Genomic DNA, 18963 nt, shown 5'->3' on the forward strand with positions numbered 1-18963 from the left:
TTTTTGCCCTTCTCCCCCGTCCCTCTTCTCAACTGTTTTTCTTTCCCTCTTTCTTTCTCCCTTTTCTTTCCCCCAGTCAAGTCTGTCCCGTATTCAGCAAGTGAAAATAAAATAAAGAATAAAAGGTGAATCAAATGGACCATTACGGCAAAGCTGGGATGGTCAATTTGGTAAAGAAAATCCGTTGGGCATCTTTCTTCGCCTTTAGACAATAATTCTGATGGCAAAAGAGCCAAACAGGACAGGCAAAAAAAAAAAAAAAAAAAAGAAAAAAAAAAAAAGATATTGCTAAAGTACCCTAATGTCCACTAGATGGTGGTCTTCTCATGCTTTTCTCTTCCTTGGTTGATGGTGGAAAAAGAAGCAAACATTGTAGAGCAGAGGTGGGCAATTCCGGTGTCCTGCAGGTTTTAGATATCACCCTGGGTCAACACACCTGAATCACATGATGAGTTCATTACCAAGCCTCTGGAGAACTTCAAGACATGTTGAGGAGGTAATTTAGCCATTTAAATCAGCTGTGTTGGATCAAGGACACATCTAAAACCATCACTTCTTGTTCAAGAGTGATGGGAGAAGGGCGCAGGAGATTGACAGATAGATTGGTGCTGCAGCCACAGTGATGCGGACGCTGAACTGGTCCGTCGTGATTAAGAGAGAGCTGAGTGTAAAAGCAACGCTCTCAATTTATTGGTCGATCATCCCCCAACTATCACCTATGATCACGAGCTGTGGGTAGGGACCGAAAGAACGAGATAGCGGATACAAGCTGCAGAAATAAGCTTCCTCTGAAGGGTGGCTGGCCTCTCCCTTAGAGATCGGGCGAGGAGCTCGTCCATCTGGGAGGGGCTCAGAGTAGAGCCGCTGCTCCTCCACATCAAAAGCAACCTGTTGAGGCATTTCGGGCACCTTACAGGATGCGTCCTGGGCACCTGAGTGAGGTGTTCCAGGTATGTCTCAAATGATGGTAGGCCCCAGGGCAGACCTAGGGCAGGCCCAGGACTCGCTGGAGTGGTTATGTCTCAAGGCCTGGGGACCCCTTGGTGTTCCCCCGTACAAGCTGGAGGATGGAGATTGATGGCTGGTGAGAGGAAGGTCTGGGCTTCTCTGCTTAGGCTGCTGCCCCGACCACCCGGCCCCAGATAACCGGAAAAAGATGGATGTAAATCTCTGCATAACACAGAATCGTGTACTTGGGGTTGTTAATGACATCCTCCTGGCTACAGATGTAGGAGATCATGTGGTCTTTGTTCTCAGGGACTTAACAGCTGCCTTTGACATGGTGCATCACAATATTTTACTATCTCACTCACTTGGAACACTGTGTAGGCATTTGTAGTACTGCTCTGCAGCGGGTTAGGTCTTACCTGGCTAAGAAAACTTTTTGTGTCAGTCTTCTTGGATTTCAGATCCTCCTCAGCTCTAGTCTTGTGTGGCGTACCACAGGGATCAATACTTGGACCTCTGCTTTCCCCCCTATATCGCTTGCCCCTTGGCCTCCTATTTTTAGGAGGCACAAAACTGCTTTCTATTTATATGCAAATGAGATGCAGGTTTCTATGCCTCTAAAAGAGAAAACTTACTACTCCATTCAAGTGCTAAATGACTGTCTTTGAGGAAGTGAAAACTTGGTTGACTTAATGAAAATAAGACAGAGGTTCTGTCTATTTGGCCAGGTGTCACTGGTGGGTTATTTTCATGTGGACACTGGCCCTCTAGCACAGTATGGAAAGGCCACTGTCAACATTGGGGTTTTAAAATGGATAGTGATTTTTGGTTTGACAGTCAAGTGAGAGCAGTAGTGAAATCCAGGATTTTCAGCATAGGTAACTGGCCAAAATGTAACCCATCTTGTCAAAAAATGATCTCAGAACAGTAATCCATCCTTTTATTACAACTCGGCTGGACTACTGTAACTTGTTATACCTTGGTATTAGCCAGTCATCCTTGTCACATCTTCTGCTGGTCCAAAATGCTGCTGCAAGACTTTTAACTGGTACACAGAGAAGGAAATGTGTTACTCCTGTTTTATCCTCACTAATAAACTGATCTGCAAAGGCCAGTAATGTTATGGGAACAGAGCTGGACTCCCTTAGGGCGGTGCATATGGCCACCTATGTGTACAAACATGGAAATTAGAGCATCAAGGGAAGCAGGTAATTCTTTAGCTGCTAATTCTCTCTTTAGTTCATTATTTAAAAAGTACAGAAAAACACCCCAGAGGCCCTTTTCCTCCCAACCTGTCTCTTCAGCCAGAATCCAAAAGTTGAGTGAATAATCCTCAACACTCCTCTTACATTGCTTTAAAGAAAATAACCTGTGAGTCGCTGAGTATGGGTTAGAGCCTTTATCAAACACATTCCAGAATTTGTTTAAGAATTATTCATGAGACATGGATGTTTGGGTCCCCATTTTAAGGTTCTTCCTCGCAGTAGCGCCATCAAGAAAACTAAGGCACACTGGGAAACAGGCCATGTCCACACAATGCACCAAACCTGGTACACACACACACACACACACACACACACACACACACACACACACACACACACACACACACACACACACACACACACACACACACACACAAACTGGGAAAGGAGGAAGTGGAGGATAGGGAGCAACAACAGTGCAAAACAAAATGGCAGATCACACTTTGAGGACCCACTGACCGTGACAAGTGAAAGTTTCTTAAAATCTAAAATCTGGTCATTTAAGGAGATTCTCAAAACAAAACCCCTCCATGAATTAATCCTAACTGTTGGTAATATGTTGCATTTATTAAAGACTTTCTTTATGAAGATGGCTTTGTGAGTATTGAGTAACGTTGGAGGAGGGGACAACAAAACAATACTCGGGCATTTCTGCCCTGATATCACCCCAGGGACCCAAAAGAATTGGGTGCAGAGACAAAGAGATCATTCACAGCTTATCAGATGGAGATTTTCTGAGTTTTACAACACCAAGAGAGGAGGCAGTCATCCACCAACAGGTCTTAATTTGAAGCACATTCAATAAAGAAGGGGAAGGTATGTAATCTGTTCAAGAAAATTGCTATTATAGGTTCTTTAAACTGTTTTACCTCATCAAACGATAAATAGCAGATACTAGACAAGGAATCAGTATTTCTATAGTTGCTAATAGTGTGAAGTTTTGCTTGGTAGTTAGTGGCCATGAAAAAGCAAAACAGTGGAAAATCGTTAGTTGCCCTTAACTGAGACTGTGAGAAGTTGTGACTGTTTTATCTAGTGCTGTCTGGCAGTGAGCTACTGTCCTTTGCAGTTGTCCCTGTGTGAAAAGACAAAAAGGCTCATCATTCAATAACAGTTAAAAATGTCTATATCATATGTAGGTACTGGGTTGTCACAAGTTTTGGGCAACGCATTTGACAATTTGCCAGATTGACAATATTAGGCTAAGATATTACTGAACATATGATTTTGCCTCAAGCTTCCAGCAATGCTAACATCACACAGAATGACAACAGAGATGGAAGAAACATTTTTGCAACTACTTATTTAAAATATTCACAAGAAAGAAACTGTTTATTGCAAGTACACTCCATTTGGACAAAATTTGCTTAGCCTCACTCTCTTTAATATCATTGTTCTGCAGGCTAAGCATTTGCCTTTTGTTGTTTATTATAGGATATATTTCCCAGTGAAGTAACAGGTATATGATTTAGCACTGAAGTATACTAAAATGTGTTTTAAAGTAAGTTCATTAGTGTGTATTTTATTCAGTGACATGTATCACTTTTAGATCAGGTTTCTCTATTTCAGGGCTCCATTATTTATTATATAGTTATTTTATTCTCAAAGTGGTTGTATTGGGGGCTGATAATAAAACAAGTCCTCAGCAAGGAACAAGTGCCTTTTAATGAACAAAGCACATAAACTTACATAACTGAATGCAGCAGGAAATTACATGTATGTTTATCAGTTTGCAATCGTGACTATTGCTGGACAACATTTTCTTCTTTTTTACGGCACCAGTCTCTAGTGGTGCAGTTTGATATCTAACATTACAGGACACAACAATAGTATTTTGACTTAAATCTTGAAATTTCAACTTTATTTTCAAAATGACCCAAATTAATTTTTTTTCTTAAAGTGGCTCTTATTCTGCTTTGTAGTACAGTGGATGATAATGAGCCAAAAATGTAAACACACAAACAACACCTAAGACAAGATATGATTCTCTCCTCCACATGACATTGTCATTAGTCACATGATTTTTTTGTCACAGCAATGCATTATCTGCATTATCAGAAAAGCACTTTTGCTTGCTTGCTAACATTTCAGGTAGTGATGGGTCAAACACTACATGCATCGATATGGTGTTTCGCTTTTTGTGCTTACTGCGTTCCCCAGTGCAGTATTGGTGTGTCTTTTCTTCAATTTTTAGTTGATAAGATTAAAGATCAATGCCTAAATTTCCCCAAAGCCCCCTTCTTGTTCTGCTAGTGAGGCCCCCCCTTCTCACTCTTGGTCTATTTTGATAGGAGTTTTAGTGTGTCTGCAAATCAGATTATGTCTGAATGGTGCTATCTGGAGTTCCTACAGGCTCGGTGCTGGGAGTTATTGTGTTTTTAACATACATTCTTCCTTTAGGCCAGATAATACAGCAGTTTCTTGATGTTTCTTATCATCTTTTGGCTGATGATATTCAGCCATACTGCTTCTGAAGTTCACCAACTCTCCGCTTTGATTGACTGCTTAAAAAACATTAAGCAATGGTTAAACAACACCTATTTACAGCTAAAGCCAGACAAAACTGAAACCTTGATTATTGCACCGGACAGTTCAATGCCTGACATTAAACAGCAACCGGGTGATTTAGGTCTCTTGCAGAAGCGTAGCCTCAGTAATTTAGTTGTTATTTGTGATTAAGCTTTTCCTGGGAGCAAAACTTAAAACGGATAGTAAGAATCTGCTTTTTAATTTAATTTAATTTTTCTCCAAAACTCTGTAGCGAGACTACTGACTCGCTCAAACAGAGGAACTCATATAACTTCTGCTTTAAAGTTGCTACACTGGCTACCAATCAGATCTAGATTTCATTTTAAAATTTTACATGGACAGGCCCCTCACTATATTGCTGATTTGATTCATATATATATATATATATATATATATATACACCTCTTTTTGTACACTGAGGTCATTAATTCATAGACCTTCAAAAAGCAGCTAAAGACATTTTTATTTCAAAAAGCTTTTAATTAGACCAGGGCTTTTATGATGCATTTATGATTGTGTTGTGTTTCGTTACTTCTCGTGTGAAGCACGTTGTCACATCTGTCTGTGAGACGTTGCTATATAAATACACTTTATTTACTTTACTTCTACTATCAAAGCACAGGGCTAACTTCAGAATGCAGATATGCTCAACATTATGATTTAAACCTTTCAACCTTCAAATGCTTTGAAAACCAATATCGGTGGGTGTATTAAAACACATTAAGGATAATAATGCTAATGTATTTTAAAAAAAGACCTTTAGTGAGGTCATTATTAGAGTTGAATATGTTATGTTTATTTAGTTGGTTTTTGTTTTTTTGCCCTTTATCCCCGTCCCTCTTCTCCGCTGTTTTTTCCCCCTCTCCCTTTCTCCCTTTTCTTTTCCTCATTCAAGTCTGTCCCGTATCTAGCAAGTGAAAATAAAAAATAAATAAAATAAATAATAAAAGGTGAATCAAATAGACCATTACGGCAAGGCTGGGATGGTCAATTTGGTAAAGTAAATCCGTTGGGCATCTTTCTTCACCTTTAGACAATAATTCTGGTGGCAAAAGAACCAAACGGGACAGGCAAAAGAAAAAAAAGAGAAAAAAGAGCTGAATGTGTTAATATTTAAAGCTATAAACCCAGAATGAGTTCTGAGATGAGGCCAGTGGGAACGTGATTAGTTGATAACAAAGACAAATAATGAAGTGAACAACCTGTTGATGAAACTGGATGAAATGAGAGATCACCTAAGTGATAACCAGCGACTAAATCACGTTTCAAAGCAGTTTGTTTCCCTAAAAATGAAAAAAATATACAAAGTAAACTTGGATCCATTTTGTGCCTAATCAAGTTTTGACCAAAATTTAATACCAAATATCCAGGAGTTATAGTTAGTTTATAGCTGTTTAGATATTTTGATCTAGATCAAAGGGGTGGATCAACCAACTGTTAATCATGACACATGACAACAACAACTCCTTGTTCCAGTCTGGATCAGATGAATTCGGTTGCTTCTCACTCACAGTTCCATTGCATTCATCTGTGATGAAACATAAAATTGAATCTCATGTGGATGTTTATACTCAGATCTTGTATTTGGGGGGTCTTTCTTGTGGTCTGAATTCACCATGTTTCCAGGGGTTCCTGCTTTCAGTGGTTTGGAGACCAGCCTGAGCGCCTTCACCACACTCTGCTTGTCTTGGATCAGCATCACCAGAAAAAAACATTCAGTCTGCAGGATATTGAAGCTGGTGCAAAACACACTGCCTAAAGAAATGCATTTTAATCTGAGTGGGAGGAAACTTTCTGATAATCTTTCAACAACTTATTTGTGACTGTAACTGCCTTCTTCTCTACCACATTCTTCTGCAGTTCTCAACTTACTGATCCAAAACTACTGAAATCATACACTTCTTGTGCCATTAAAATCATTTGTGAACAATCCAGGGCGTTCTTAGATTAATGTAAAGCAGAAATGATCAGAGAAGCCTCAGCCCACCAGTGGTTTCCTGCTCCCTTGCTCTGGTTACGGTCCTGAAAAAAGAATGATGGGAGATTTTCCATGCGTTCTTGGAGACAACCTCAGTACCCATGTTTCCTAAGAGACTGGCCACAATGTCTTTCCCCTAACTCTGGAAAAACTGAAATATGATTACTTGCTTGTGAGGGGTTCCAAGAGCAATTAGTGGATGATGGTGTAACATAAAAAGCTGTAGAGAACAGTGATCGAAGAAAATAACAGTCTTAGTTTGAAAAAGGCTAAACAAGAGTTTGCCTGTCCTACTGCATGTGTGCATGACTATATATACAATGGGGTTTCTACTGTAGATTTAAAGCAAACATACTTTGTAGAATTTAGTAAGTAAGTGTCTCATTCTGACACTACTGAAAAGATTATGAAAAGGCAAATATCAGACAACCTATTTTCAAGCTTTGTCATATTTGTACGATATTTACTTAAAGGCATTATATAGTTTTTAAACTGTTAAGTTAAATATGAGTTCCTGTTACATTTTTGAGTTCATGAAAACTAGTTTTGATTCACTTTTATCATTTTGCAGTTTAAATAAGCACTATTTAAATGTTTAATTTCACTGCAATCATTTCTGTTAAACATTCTTATGCTTTGACTGAAGTCTATGCGTTTTACCATCAACATGTATAAATATTTAATTTGGTTGGCTAGTGGGAAAGCATCAATGTAAGCATTTGCAGTATCAAAACTTCTAAATGTTAACTAAAAATAATATGCATGTTGTGTTTTGAGTTTGTTGATCATATTTATTGTTAAACCGTTTGGATTGTGCTTCATTTTCCTTCATGTAGCAAATCTATGATACGATGGGTGAGGAGAGTTGCTGGGTTGATGACCATCATTGTGTTAGCAGAGACCACAATGGGTTGAACTACTTAATGCAAAAAGGAGGACTTGCAAAGTGTACTTTGAGGTCTTTATAATGAAATTTCTAATACAATTCTTTTTTAAATATAAAAAATTTTAAAAAAATACTTTAAAAAGTTGTTTTTAAATGACCATAATCCTATAGAAGAGTGAATGAATAATGAGGCACATCAACTGAACATATTTCTTCTTGTAAGTACTTTAATTTATTTCATCATTAATTTACTCAGTGGCAATCTCTTTCATTCACAAGAAGCATGCAACAAATTGCCTTCCAATACCAGCATAAATGGTGATGTCACAGTTGGCATGCATACAGCCATTGGAGTGACTATAAATCAAGCTTGTTGCTAGTTTTACCTTTAGAATATGCGACTGTCCTCTGCACCATGACTCACAGGTATGTCTGCATTTTGTGGTTAGTGTGTTTGAGCCATGCAGTAGTAAATAACAGTTAAGTTTTTAGGTATTTAAGTTAATTTATGAAAAGATGATATCCACATTTAGAAGTTGTTCACTACCTCCAGAAGCACTAACAACTTTGTACTAAATTTAACTATGTTTTAAATTCATGACAAAATATTACTGTGGCTTTTCTGATTTCTTTCTGCAATTTTTTAAGGGACACTTTGCTAATTCACCACAGACTTTTCTCAAACAATCTCATATTGGTGGTTGTAATGTATAAAAAGTGTGTGGTTTTACCAGCCCCTCTCTCTCTCGTGATTTGCACCAATATTCACTCCATTGCTCTTTGCAGAACAAGGTAGCTTTGTTTCTTGCATTATTGGGGAATTTAGAGCATTCACTTCAGTGCTCATCACTTATGTGCTTCATGAATGTTCCTGCTCATTGAAGCTCATAATGCATTTATTTTCCCTCTGAAAATGTAATATCTGCTCTCTCTCTCTCTCTGTGCAGGACTACTAATTGTTATTTGAGGAATCAAGGGCCATGGTGCTAATGGCACTCCATCTCCTGCTGCTGGTCTTATGGGTTTGCATAGTTGATGGTGACCAGACCAAACCAACCCAACCACCTCTGATACCTCATAAGCCTTTCGTTGTAGTCTGGAATGCTCCCACTGAGTCATGTCGGTTTCGATTCAAGGTGGACTTGGACCTTAGCATTTTTGATATTGTAGCAAACCTCAATGAAACTCTAAGTGGACCAAATGTCACCATTTTCTACCACAGCCGTCTGGGATACTACCCATACTACTCGAACTCTGGGATCCCAATAAATGGTGGCCTGCCGCAGAACCAAAGCATCTCCAAACATCTTGGAAAAGCCCGGGCTGACATTGACAAGTTGATCCCCCACAAAGATTTCCGAGGCTTAGGGGTCATTGACTGGGAGAACTGGAGGCCTCAGTGGGTCAGAAACTGGGGCTCTAAAGACATCTACCGCAAAAGATCCAGGGAACAGATCCGAAAACTTCACCCAAATTGGCCAGAGAGCAAAGTTGAAAAGGAAGCGAAGGAAGGCTTTGAGAGAGCTGGACAAGCTTTCATGAATCTGACCTTGGCATTGGCTCAAGGTCGCAGACCAGGTGGGCTGTGGGGGTTTTATCTGTTTCCAGACTGCTACAACTATGGCTACAAACAACATCCACAACATTACACTGGGGAATGTCCAAATGTTGAACATGTTCGCAATGACCATCTGATATGGCTCTGGAAGGAGAGCACAGCCCTCTATCCATCCATCTACCTTGACTATGAGCTAAAGTCCTCTTCTAACACAGTCAAGTTTGTCCATTATCGAGTCAAGGAAGCTATGAGGATTGCATCCATTGCACGTGCGGATTTCACATTGCCTGTGTTTGTCTACTCCCGACCATTCTATGCCTACACCTTTGTAGTTCTGTCAGAGGTAGGCCCTAAGCTCTTTAATTACACCTTCATGGTGTGTGTGCCAACTGGACACATTTAAAAAGCAAAAAAGTGTCTATTGGCCTAATAATGAAGCTGTATACAACATACTGCAACATTTTGCAATGTTTGGGGGACCATTTTTCCTTATGATCCACTTCACAATTATCCCTGCTTTGCTTTGCTCTTTTGACGTTAACATATCCTAGTATTTACCACAAAGATGGTTGTAGACAAGAGAAAATTAATAGATTGTGCAATGGTGGATATAAAGAATTCCTGGATCTCTTTAAAGGCATCATAAATTGAAGTGTTAACAGTGCTTATTGGCAAAATATACACCTGTCCTTTTCTTTAAGAGTGACCTGATTCATACTATTGGGGAAAGCGCTGCCTTGGGAGCATCAGGTGTCGTCCTTTGGGGATCCTCAGAGTATGCTCAATCACAGGTAACTGCTAGACATACAGACAAAAATAGAAACACAGATTTAAAAAATTTTGAGGAGCTGTGTAAAATGTAAATAAAAGAAAAAGAAAAAATTATCATAAGAAAAATATTTGCTCATTTTGAATTTGATGGCTGCCATCAGGTAGTTCTGGGGGCTGGGAGGTGGCCTGGGGCAGGGATGAAGCAATTCAGGGGGCTGACTGTTTGGCCCACGGCAAGGATGAAATAGTTCATCGGCCACTGGATCAGTCAGGAGGTGAGCAGAGGAGACAAAGTTCGGTGGCCGGGCCAAGAGGTCAGGGGAGAAGACAGGCCACTTCAGGAGGCTGACCAGGGGAGCAGTGCCAGAGATGGAGTTCAGGAGGCTTGGCTGGACTGATGGTGCCAACAAAGGCCCTGTGTGTCCATTACTGAAGGCTGACAATGGTAATGAAGGCGACCATCAGAAGGACGACTTTATGAAAACCCTCTAGAGGCCACCGTCAGCAGGGGGATAGAAGAGTTAAGGTGGATTGGCTGGGATTAATGATGGTAATGAGGATGCCATTCAAAAATGTAGGTTAAAGCTCTATAATGCAAAGAAGAAGCCATGTGTGAACATAACCAGCAACTGGTCTCTAGAGATCCCCAAAAATCACAGATTTTATTTAAAGGAGAGATACCACACAGTGGTAAACATGTCTCTGTCCCAACCTTTGAGACATTTTGCTGCCACCATTTTCAAAATGAGCTAAAGTCTTGATGTGCAAAAGCAGCACCAAATAAAACAATAAAAAATAACTTCCTTCTAAAATAAGTTAAATGCTAAAATAAAACTAATTGTGCTGCACTACAGTGGCCTAACATATAAAAGACACAAGAAGCACTGCAAGGAATATATTTAAAAAGCAAACACCACATGTCAAAGCTCAAAGCTCAAATGCATGACAATTTACACTGCAACCCAAAGGGGGGGGGGGGGGGGGGGGGGACATAAGAAAAGTCTGCAGTGCCCACCACCACTCAAAATCACTGTGGTACATGCAAAAAACACAGAAAAAAATCCCACTAATTTCTGTGCAGTTCCTTTACTGTCTGAAAACACAGAAACAAGGACCTTACACTAGTCTCCAATGTGATGCCTTGATGTTAGCTATATTGAAACAAGAAGATGGACTGCCAAACATGCCAGAGTGTGTTCTAACCCTTTTATGGAGGTCTTATAAACAAAACACCCTGTGAAAATATCCCTTCATAATAAAGGCTGGTATTTTAAAGAAGGCCCATTTGGGCCCAGATTTACTAATGTCTGCAGTAGCCAAAAGACGTCTTTAGATGTTAACATAATGAGGCTCAGTGTCAGTTTTGTGACTGAAAGTTATGAAGAGTCATTTTGTGGCTGGCCTTATGGTATATGTATTTGCAAGAGTCTCACTTTCAGGAGGAGAATATTTTAACCAGTCACGTTATCAGAATGAGTGACTAATCAGCACTTTGCACAGATGGCTCAATGCTCCTATTGCACTGCCAAAACTTTGGCTCTGTCCTAAAACTCTTCACTCTGTCCTCATGCGCATTTAGAGGTGAGCCCCATAATACTACCGTTTTCATAAGACAGAGGGGAAGTGATTTGAAATGAGCTTCTTTTGGTTTCACTCTGTTTCTGGCTGCATGTTTGTCTATAAATTACAGTGGTAAACATAATAAAGTACTCCATTTTACTATGTAATGCTTCAAGGTCATAGGTCAAAGGTCAGGGTTATTCAAATTAATCAAATGCTTTAGTTTTCATTGGATCACCTCCAAACAGTATAAAGCAGTATATTAGTCATTGGAGGGCATAATTTATTAGTGCTTTTCTAGTCCTCAACCTTTATATTTTATGACAGTTCAGCACAAGAAAATGTCTTTAAAGTAGGGAATAAAAAAGCTAATGGTGTTCACAATGCTGTTGAAAATTAAAAACAATATATTATTCTAATAAACGTCTTATACATTTGACTTAGAATTTCTCCTTCCTCCCCTAGAGAAACTGCCTAACGGTGAAGAAGTACATCAATGGTCCTCTGGGACATTACGTCATTAATGTCACATCAGCAGCTAAGCTGTGTAGCAAAGCATTGTGCAAGAAGAACGGTAGATGCATCCGTAAGAGCCTGGACTCAGACACTTACCTACACCTGAACCCACGCTTCTTCCACATCCACCACAACTCAGCTCCCAGCGGCCCTCGCTTTCACATCAATGGCCACCTAAACAACCACGACATCCTGGACATGAAGCAAAAGTTTACCTGCCAGTGCTACCAGGGCTGGACAGGTGTTTACTGTGAGGTACCTCAGACTATGCCACCTCTTCCTCTTCCTCCCCCACTCCAACCCACTGTGCCGGTACTTCGCCCTCAGGGGATCAATCTGCTGGGAGACATCCTGCTCCTCCTGTCACTCCATTTCTTCTGTCTATGTGTCATCATATTCCTGGGACTTTGTTTGATTATCAAGTCTCTCATATTGTAGACACAAAGATTTAGGACCAGAGAGTTGCTGTAAAGTCTTTGTCAGACCACAAGTGTGATCAGCCACAGTTCATGCCAATGTCCCCTAGTTGAAGAAAACTGTTTGTATTGAAAAAATGAGAAATTCTCAGATTTGGCCTATAAATGCAAAGCTCAGTCTGATCGTGGTCTGATCCAGGCAACAATGTTTGCATCTGTGTTAAAGTTCAATTCAGGAAAAATGTACATTGCGGTTTTATTTATGTCACAAATTGCAAATTTAGATTCCCATAATGTTCCCACTAAACAATAGTTTTGAGTTTTGTTTTTTGGTCTTTGTTTTTAGTTTTACCTGACTGTTGGCTGCTGACCAGCATTCATTTCAATTCAGTTTGATTTATATAATCCCAAACCACAAAAATGTTGCCTCAAGGTGCTCTTACTTTCCATTTGAAGGGAAAATGACAACAATCTGGGAGTAGAGAAATATAAAAATTCTGTAATCCATATAGGCTTTTCTATGTTCAGTGGATTGGGCTTAAACTTTTTCTGTATGATGAATTTAAGTTGCTGGTATTCAGGAACTTTATTGTCACTAACTCCATATTTTGATACAAGTTCTCGCAACTAATTAAAGTTTCTCTCTTGAATTATATGTTCTAGATTCTTTTTATCTCCTTTACATGCCATGATGCAAAAGTCAGTAGGTTCTAATTTTTGGACAAATATCTAGATTGTTCCAAATGGGAGCCTCACGGGATAAGTGAAGACTTATTATTATTTATTTTTACTTATTTATCTTATTTATCAAAAATTTCCACAGGCTGTCAAGGACGTGTTTAAGTTAAGGCTGCAGTTATAATGCTCATTACTGAAGCCAATGAAAAGCAGAGCATACACACATATAGGTTCACCCAAGGGTTACGTATCAGGCTTCATTTTCTCCATTTTGAAACAACAAACACTCTTTAGCTAAAAAGTAGTGAAAACAATTGGTAGCTCTAAACCACCATTGTGTTTTGGGTTCTATGGAGTTTTGAAATGTATTTGTGATGGTTTATCTATTCATAAAAAATTCACAATGTTTGAGTGTAGTTACTTAAACCAAGCAATAGAGAGTTTACTAGAATTAGTTCTGCCTAAAATCAATTATCTGTTCTCACTATCATTTTAATGAGTGATATACGTGAAGTTTTCAATGTGTTAGACCTTCACTTGATATATGATTCAGAACACTAATAAATAGCTTATCTTTACTAAACATAATGCATTCAGAAGGGGGCAAATGGGAATGATGAGATGAGGAGAGCCAGCAGGCAGGATCAGTTCAGCAACAGAAATCACATGTGAAAAAAAAAAAACAGAAAAAGGTGCAAAAATGAGAATAAACCACCCATGACTACAAAACTATTGGCAGCAAATGAGTGTGAATGTATGTAGCTTTAAATATTAAGGGAACAAATGAGAGAATACAAGTTCCAGAAGACCACAAATTTCTGATGGTCTCTAAAAAAGGACACCATTCTACATGTTACATACTGTACTTTTGACATCGAATTAAGGTTTTTGAAATAAATTTGAAATCAGCAGTCATTCAGCCGTAACGGAACAGGTGAAAATTCACAAACACATGCAAACTGACCGCAGTTTCTTTCCAGAGATGACACTTGTCCTTTAAATTGAATTCACCCAATATTAAAGTTGTGGTGATAATTTTAAGCATGCCCAAAAACATCAGGCACTTTTGAGTTTGTGAGACTGCATCAGAAAAATATTACACAAAACAGGAAATTCACTTTTATTAAAGTAAGATGTTGATGGGGTCCAGGTGATCATAAAGGCTAGAGGAGCAGAGGATGGTAGGACGAGAGGAAGTGGTCTAGTGTGAATTAACACAGTAATTAGTAAACATGCAAGCGGGTAAGTAGTAGTAGGGGATTGGAGTTAGCGTTGCATGATTTCTCTTAATTTGGTCATAGTTGAGACCTACTTCAACAGCAATGATGAGCTATCTGTGCAAATTATGAGTCCACAGTGACACTTCAGACAACCCAGCGCTCTGCCATCATCATGATACTTCCAGTAAATGATCGATGAATAGCATAAGTGCAGGAAAGCTGTTTGGAAGTGTATCTCAAAAAGAAAGATCAGTCAAATTGAGTCTGATTTGTTTTTAAAATATAATAAAATCTAATTAGCTGAAGCTGACACCGCTAAATTATTCTCGCAGCAAGCTTCTGTCAGTGTTGTTAATGGATTAAGATGACTGACAGCCAAGCGTGTAAAGACCCTCCCCATCTGCATATCACAAGCTCTTTGTTTTCTAATATTTCTAACGTTATAATCTTCCTCACTTTCTTAACACAAACCTGTTAGAACAAACAAAAATTACATCATCAGCACAACTGGTTTAAAAAAATAACAAAGACAGTGTTTTGCTGTTTGTTTCCTTCAACTTTTTCAATGAGACCAAGAAGTTAAAGAGACATTTTGCATCCTACCTCTGCTTTAGAAAATAAACTTCTAGGGTTCATCATTCAATATGTGTTAAGTACACAGACACCAAAGACCAGTAATTTTAAAAACCTCAGACTTTAGTTAGCTCCTGCACTTGAACTAATAACCATAATCAGCTGTAGTTCAGTGTCAGCTCTCATGGTGGATGTTCAGCGTGTCTGCAAGTAAACCTGGCAGAGACTAAACATGAGTTTCCTGTCAGTGACCTTTTTTGTTGTTTAACAAATCATCTCCAGCTTACTGGTCTGAACCTCTGAAGGGCCTTAATGCTGGCTGATATTCATCTAAAGGTTTTTTTTTTCAATATCAGCAAATCAATGAAAAGACCAGAATCAGAAAAATCAGTGTGTAACTGTCACGTCCGCAGTGGCAGACGAGTGGAGGTTGGAAGTAGGACCCAAGATGCAAGCACTGACTTTGATGAGAGTGAGTTTTATTGTGACGGAGATAGAACAAACAGCAAAGGAGGTGGCAAGTGCTGAACCTAAGATTAACTAAACTGGGAAAAACTGACACAAGCAGACCTGAAATGGAGACACAGGGAACCAAGATAGGGTGATGCAGGGAAATAATGCAGACAAACTGGCAACAGGTAAGAGAACACACAGGGCTTGAATACACACAGCAATAATCAAGGGATGAGAGACAGGAGGGGAACACACCTGGGAGAAATCAGAGATGACGAGACAGGGCAAACATAAACCGAACACACTCACATGAAACAGAGACCTTCAGAATAAAACAGGAAACTCACAGACACGGAGACCCAGACAAGACGCTGGTTATTATCTTTCTACTGCCACTCCACTAGTGGTATCTACAGTTGCTGATTACAGGCGGGGAGTCAATGCAGCTAAACATTTACATTCTTTGTACACAAACAGTTAACAAGGTCCAAACAGCAGCAATTGATGATCTAGATGGTCTCACCTTACAAACTCACTGAAATGAAGACAAAAAAAAGGATCTAAACTGTATCCATTTCTGGCTTAGAAGCAAAGATAATAATAAACCCTGTGGAAAACACATAATTTTGTCCTTTCTACTGAAATACATTTAAAAGAAGTGAATAATACAACTGCTGGTACTTCTACAATTCACAGGAACAAAGGTCTGAATGTAGAATGGAGAGTTTGTGATACTGCTACACTAGAGATGGGCTGCTGTTTCAGTGAAAATAAGTAAATAAGTGTCATACACATCATCACAGTATGATGAGATTGAAAAAAAAGAGCATGCAATATCAAACACATTTGTTGATCATTTCACAGTTTAAAGGTTAAGATGAGAGAAACTTGTAATCCAAAGATTATTCATCCACTTTGATGACATCAGGCTGAGAGACAGAACAGATTAAGGCCTGTCCGAAAGGGTAAACACTATCATTCTGTCACTTGTTGCCACATTGTTATGCAAGATGTGTTTTGCAGATTCCTTGACACACATGGCATGGTTACTGAAAGATAACTGTGAGAAAATTAAAATGCTGTCTTGGAAACAAGGCCCCCCTGCCCCTGGAATTAAACTGCCTGATAGACCCCATGGAGCCACAGTGGAAACCGTCTTGCAGTTTCTACAGTCCAAGCTGGACAAGTGCAACGAGGTAAGCTGGCATCTATTAAGGCAGTTTGTGTTGTACGCTCAGCACTCAGTCGGAATGAATCGTGTCTGATCTCCCAGTTTCTAAAAGGTGCCTAGAGGCCGACAGCTTGTAGGTCTGGATCCTCATTTCCCTCATGGGACTTTGATTTAGGCTTCGCACCCTTCAGCATCCTCACTTTGAACTCTCAAGGATGCTGATTTGCAAAGGCTTTCCCTAAAATCAGCTTTTCTGATGTCCATAATACATAATACAATGTAACTGCACATTTTGATGTTTGGGATGTCTCGATTTTCTTTAGTTTTGTATTTTGTATTTCTTCTTCCTGGTTGTATCAACAAAAGATTTGAAGCTTCAAAGCCTCAAAGACAGAGCCTACCAGTGACATCCAATGGATGATTACAGTTATAGCATTCACAAACTTCCAAATGATTCACACAACTTTTTGATTCCAGGTCCAACATAAAAGCAATAAAGACTAGACTGCAGAGACTGTACCTCAGCTGGAATCCCCAGTAAACTTTGGTCCAGTTAACTCTGGTTGGTTTCTGGTTAATCCTGAGGTGGAGCAGCTGATGTTGTTGTCTCTAGTAAAACTGGTTGGGTGCTCTGCTGAGGAGCCCCAGGCTTCGTCATCAGCTGGAGTCTCTGCTGAGGAGCCTCAGCCTCTGGTGTATCCAGAGAATCCTATGTGTCATGCCTATTCCGTGTTGCCTGAGTTTCCACACTACTGTAGATAAAACTCTATTAAAGAAACTCGTACACTAAGATACAGAGTAATTAAAAACCAATATCAAACCTTCCTTGTTAAATAAAGAATCAGAAAGGCTATAGGTATATCAGTGCTTTCTTTAAAAAATGACATATTTGATAGGTTTCAGTCTGTTTATATAGCAAATCACAGCACAGAGGTTTCTGGAAAATGTTTGTTACTATAGCTTCACAGATAAAACAGCTATTTTTTTCTTGAGAGTCAGTTAACAATGTTTTACTGTCTTTCTAGTACTGTGTTTAACTGAATTAACAAATACATGACTGCAAACATTTATCTAAACGTTACAATGACAAAATGGAAATTATTTGAATTGGCTCTAAAAGTTGAAACTCCCCAAATATTGAAGGACTGATGGCCTTTTTCTCCAATAAGCACAAGTATGCTTTTTCAATCCCTGGTCTATCAAAACTAAATTATCGTAGTAGTGGAGAAGTAAATGCCTGGCAAATTTTTCTGAAGAAAATCAACTTTGTTTATCCTGAAACTCAACGTATCATGTGGTAAGTATTGATTCCAGGCACCATTTTTAGCCAAGTATTCCTTCTCATTCTCAAAGCCTCATTACAACTGAGGTCATTAAAGCAGCAGTAGGATCCATGCTGTCTGAGCATAGCCATTTCTGTAATGAAGTCCATATGCCCACGAGGAGCCTATGACCACGACAGCCAGCCGACGCTGGGGTTTCCGCACATGGGTGAGTGAGTGAGTGAGGGGGATGAGGAGGTGAAGAAAGGGTAGTTTGGGTTCATGGTATGTGCCTTTCATCTGCAGAGGTAGTGGAAACGAATGTGCTGTCGGGATCACACTGCCTGAGGAGTTAAAAAAAATGCCCCTCAGCACACACACACACGCCCACACACACAAAACCACACACACACACACACACACACACACACACACACACACACACACACACACACACACACACACACACACACACAGACTGAGGTAGTATTTGTATGTCTTTCAATTTCCCTGACTTTGTCCAAAGGCTTGAATTGTACTTTATTAAAAGCTCTTCTTTCTCAAAGTGAATACACTTTTTTGAAAGTGTAAAAATGTTGCAATACTATATCTTGATAAGTGAGTACATTTTTGATTTTGAACCAGACTTCTGGATTTTAAAGCCCGAACTAATAACTCTTAAATGTATGAGTTGTTTTTCTTGGACTTTATCCCAGTCTACCCTTGTCCTTTGCTGGAATGTCAGTTCAGCTTCCCTCAGGTCTTTCCCATGTTCCTAGTGCTCCCCCTGTTTAGGATTTGTTAGTGAAGATTTTTAACTCACTCTGGCCTCCTTGTGTTGCCCAGATCCTGACAGTTACTTCTGGGTAAAAAACCCCAAAAAAACAAAACAAAAAAAAAAAACACAGAACAAACACACAAAAAATATGGTAACAAAAAATTAGCATGATGTTTCAGTGTGTGGAGTACAGAAACCCTAGTATGATGTCATAGTGGCAAAGTCTATCTATTATATAGTTTATGTTCCAAACCAGTGTGTGCTGCATTGTTTTGTCAGACTTGAGCTTAACTGACTTCATACTTTTTCCAACTCTCTGGCTCCTCTGTTCTAATGTGAAACAGTCTTCAATTATTTAGGGATACTTAGTTTGAAGCTAGCTTACCCTGAAAACTGTTTAT

At 39.3% G+C, this 18963-nt stretch overlaps 1 protein-coding gene across 1 annotated transcript; it reads left to right on the forward strand.

Moving 5' to 3' along the window:
• The first annotated feature begins 2383 nt into the window (after positions 1–2383).
• Positions 2384–13077, forward strand: hyal6 (hyaluronoglucosaminidase 6). The gene is made up of 4 exons (XM_085167206.1): positions 2384–3029; positions 8554–9507; positions 9866–9955; positions 11961–13077. The coding sequence occupies exons 2-4, from the start codon at positions 8587–8589 to the stop codon at positions 12447–12449; spliced, it is 1500 nt and encodes a 499-aa protein (XP_085023332.1). The 5' UTR covers positions 2384–3029; positions 8554–8586; the 3' UTR covers positions 12450–13077.
• The last annotated feature ends 5886 nt before the right edge of the window (positions 13078–18963 follow it).

The sequence above is a fragment of the Neolamprologus multifasciatus genome, chromosome 7 (assembly GCF_963576455.1).
Source record: "Neolamprologus multifasciatus chromosome 7, fNeoMul1.2, whole genome shotgun sequence".
NCBI lineage: Eukaryota > Metazoa > Chordata > Actinopteri > Cichliformes > Cichlidae > Neolamprologus > Neolamprologus multifasciatus.

Bases quoted from the DNA above. Each gene is read 5' to 3' on its own strand.
- hyal6 (XM_085167206.1), top strand. From the start codon at position 8,587: ATGGTGCTAATGGCACTCCATCTCCTGCTGCTGGTCTTATGGGTTTGC. The intron at 9,508-9,865 runs GTAGGCCCTAAG...CTTTTCTTTAAG, and splicing joins CCTTTGTAGTTCTGTCAGAG to AGTGACCTGATTCATACTAT. The intron at 9,956-11,960 runs GTAACTGCTAGA...TTCCTCCCCTAG, and splicing joins CAGAGTATGCTCAATCACAG to AGAAACTGCCTAACGGTGAA.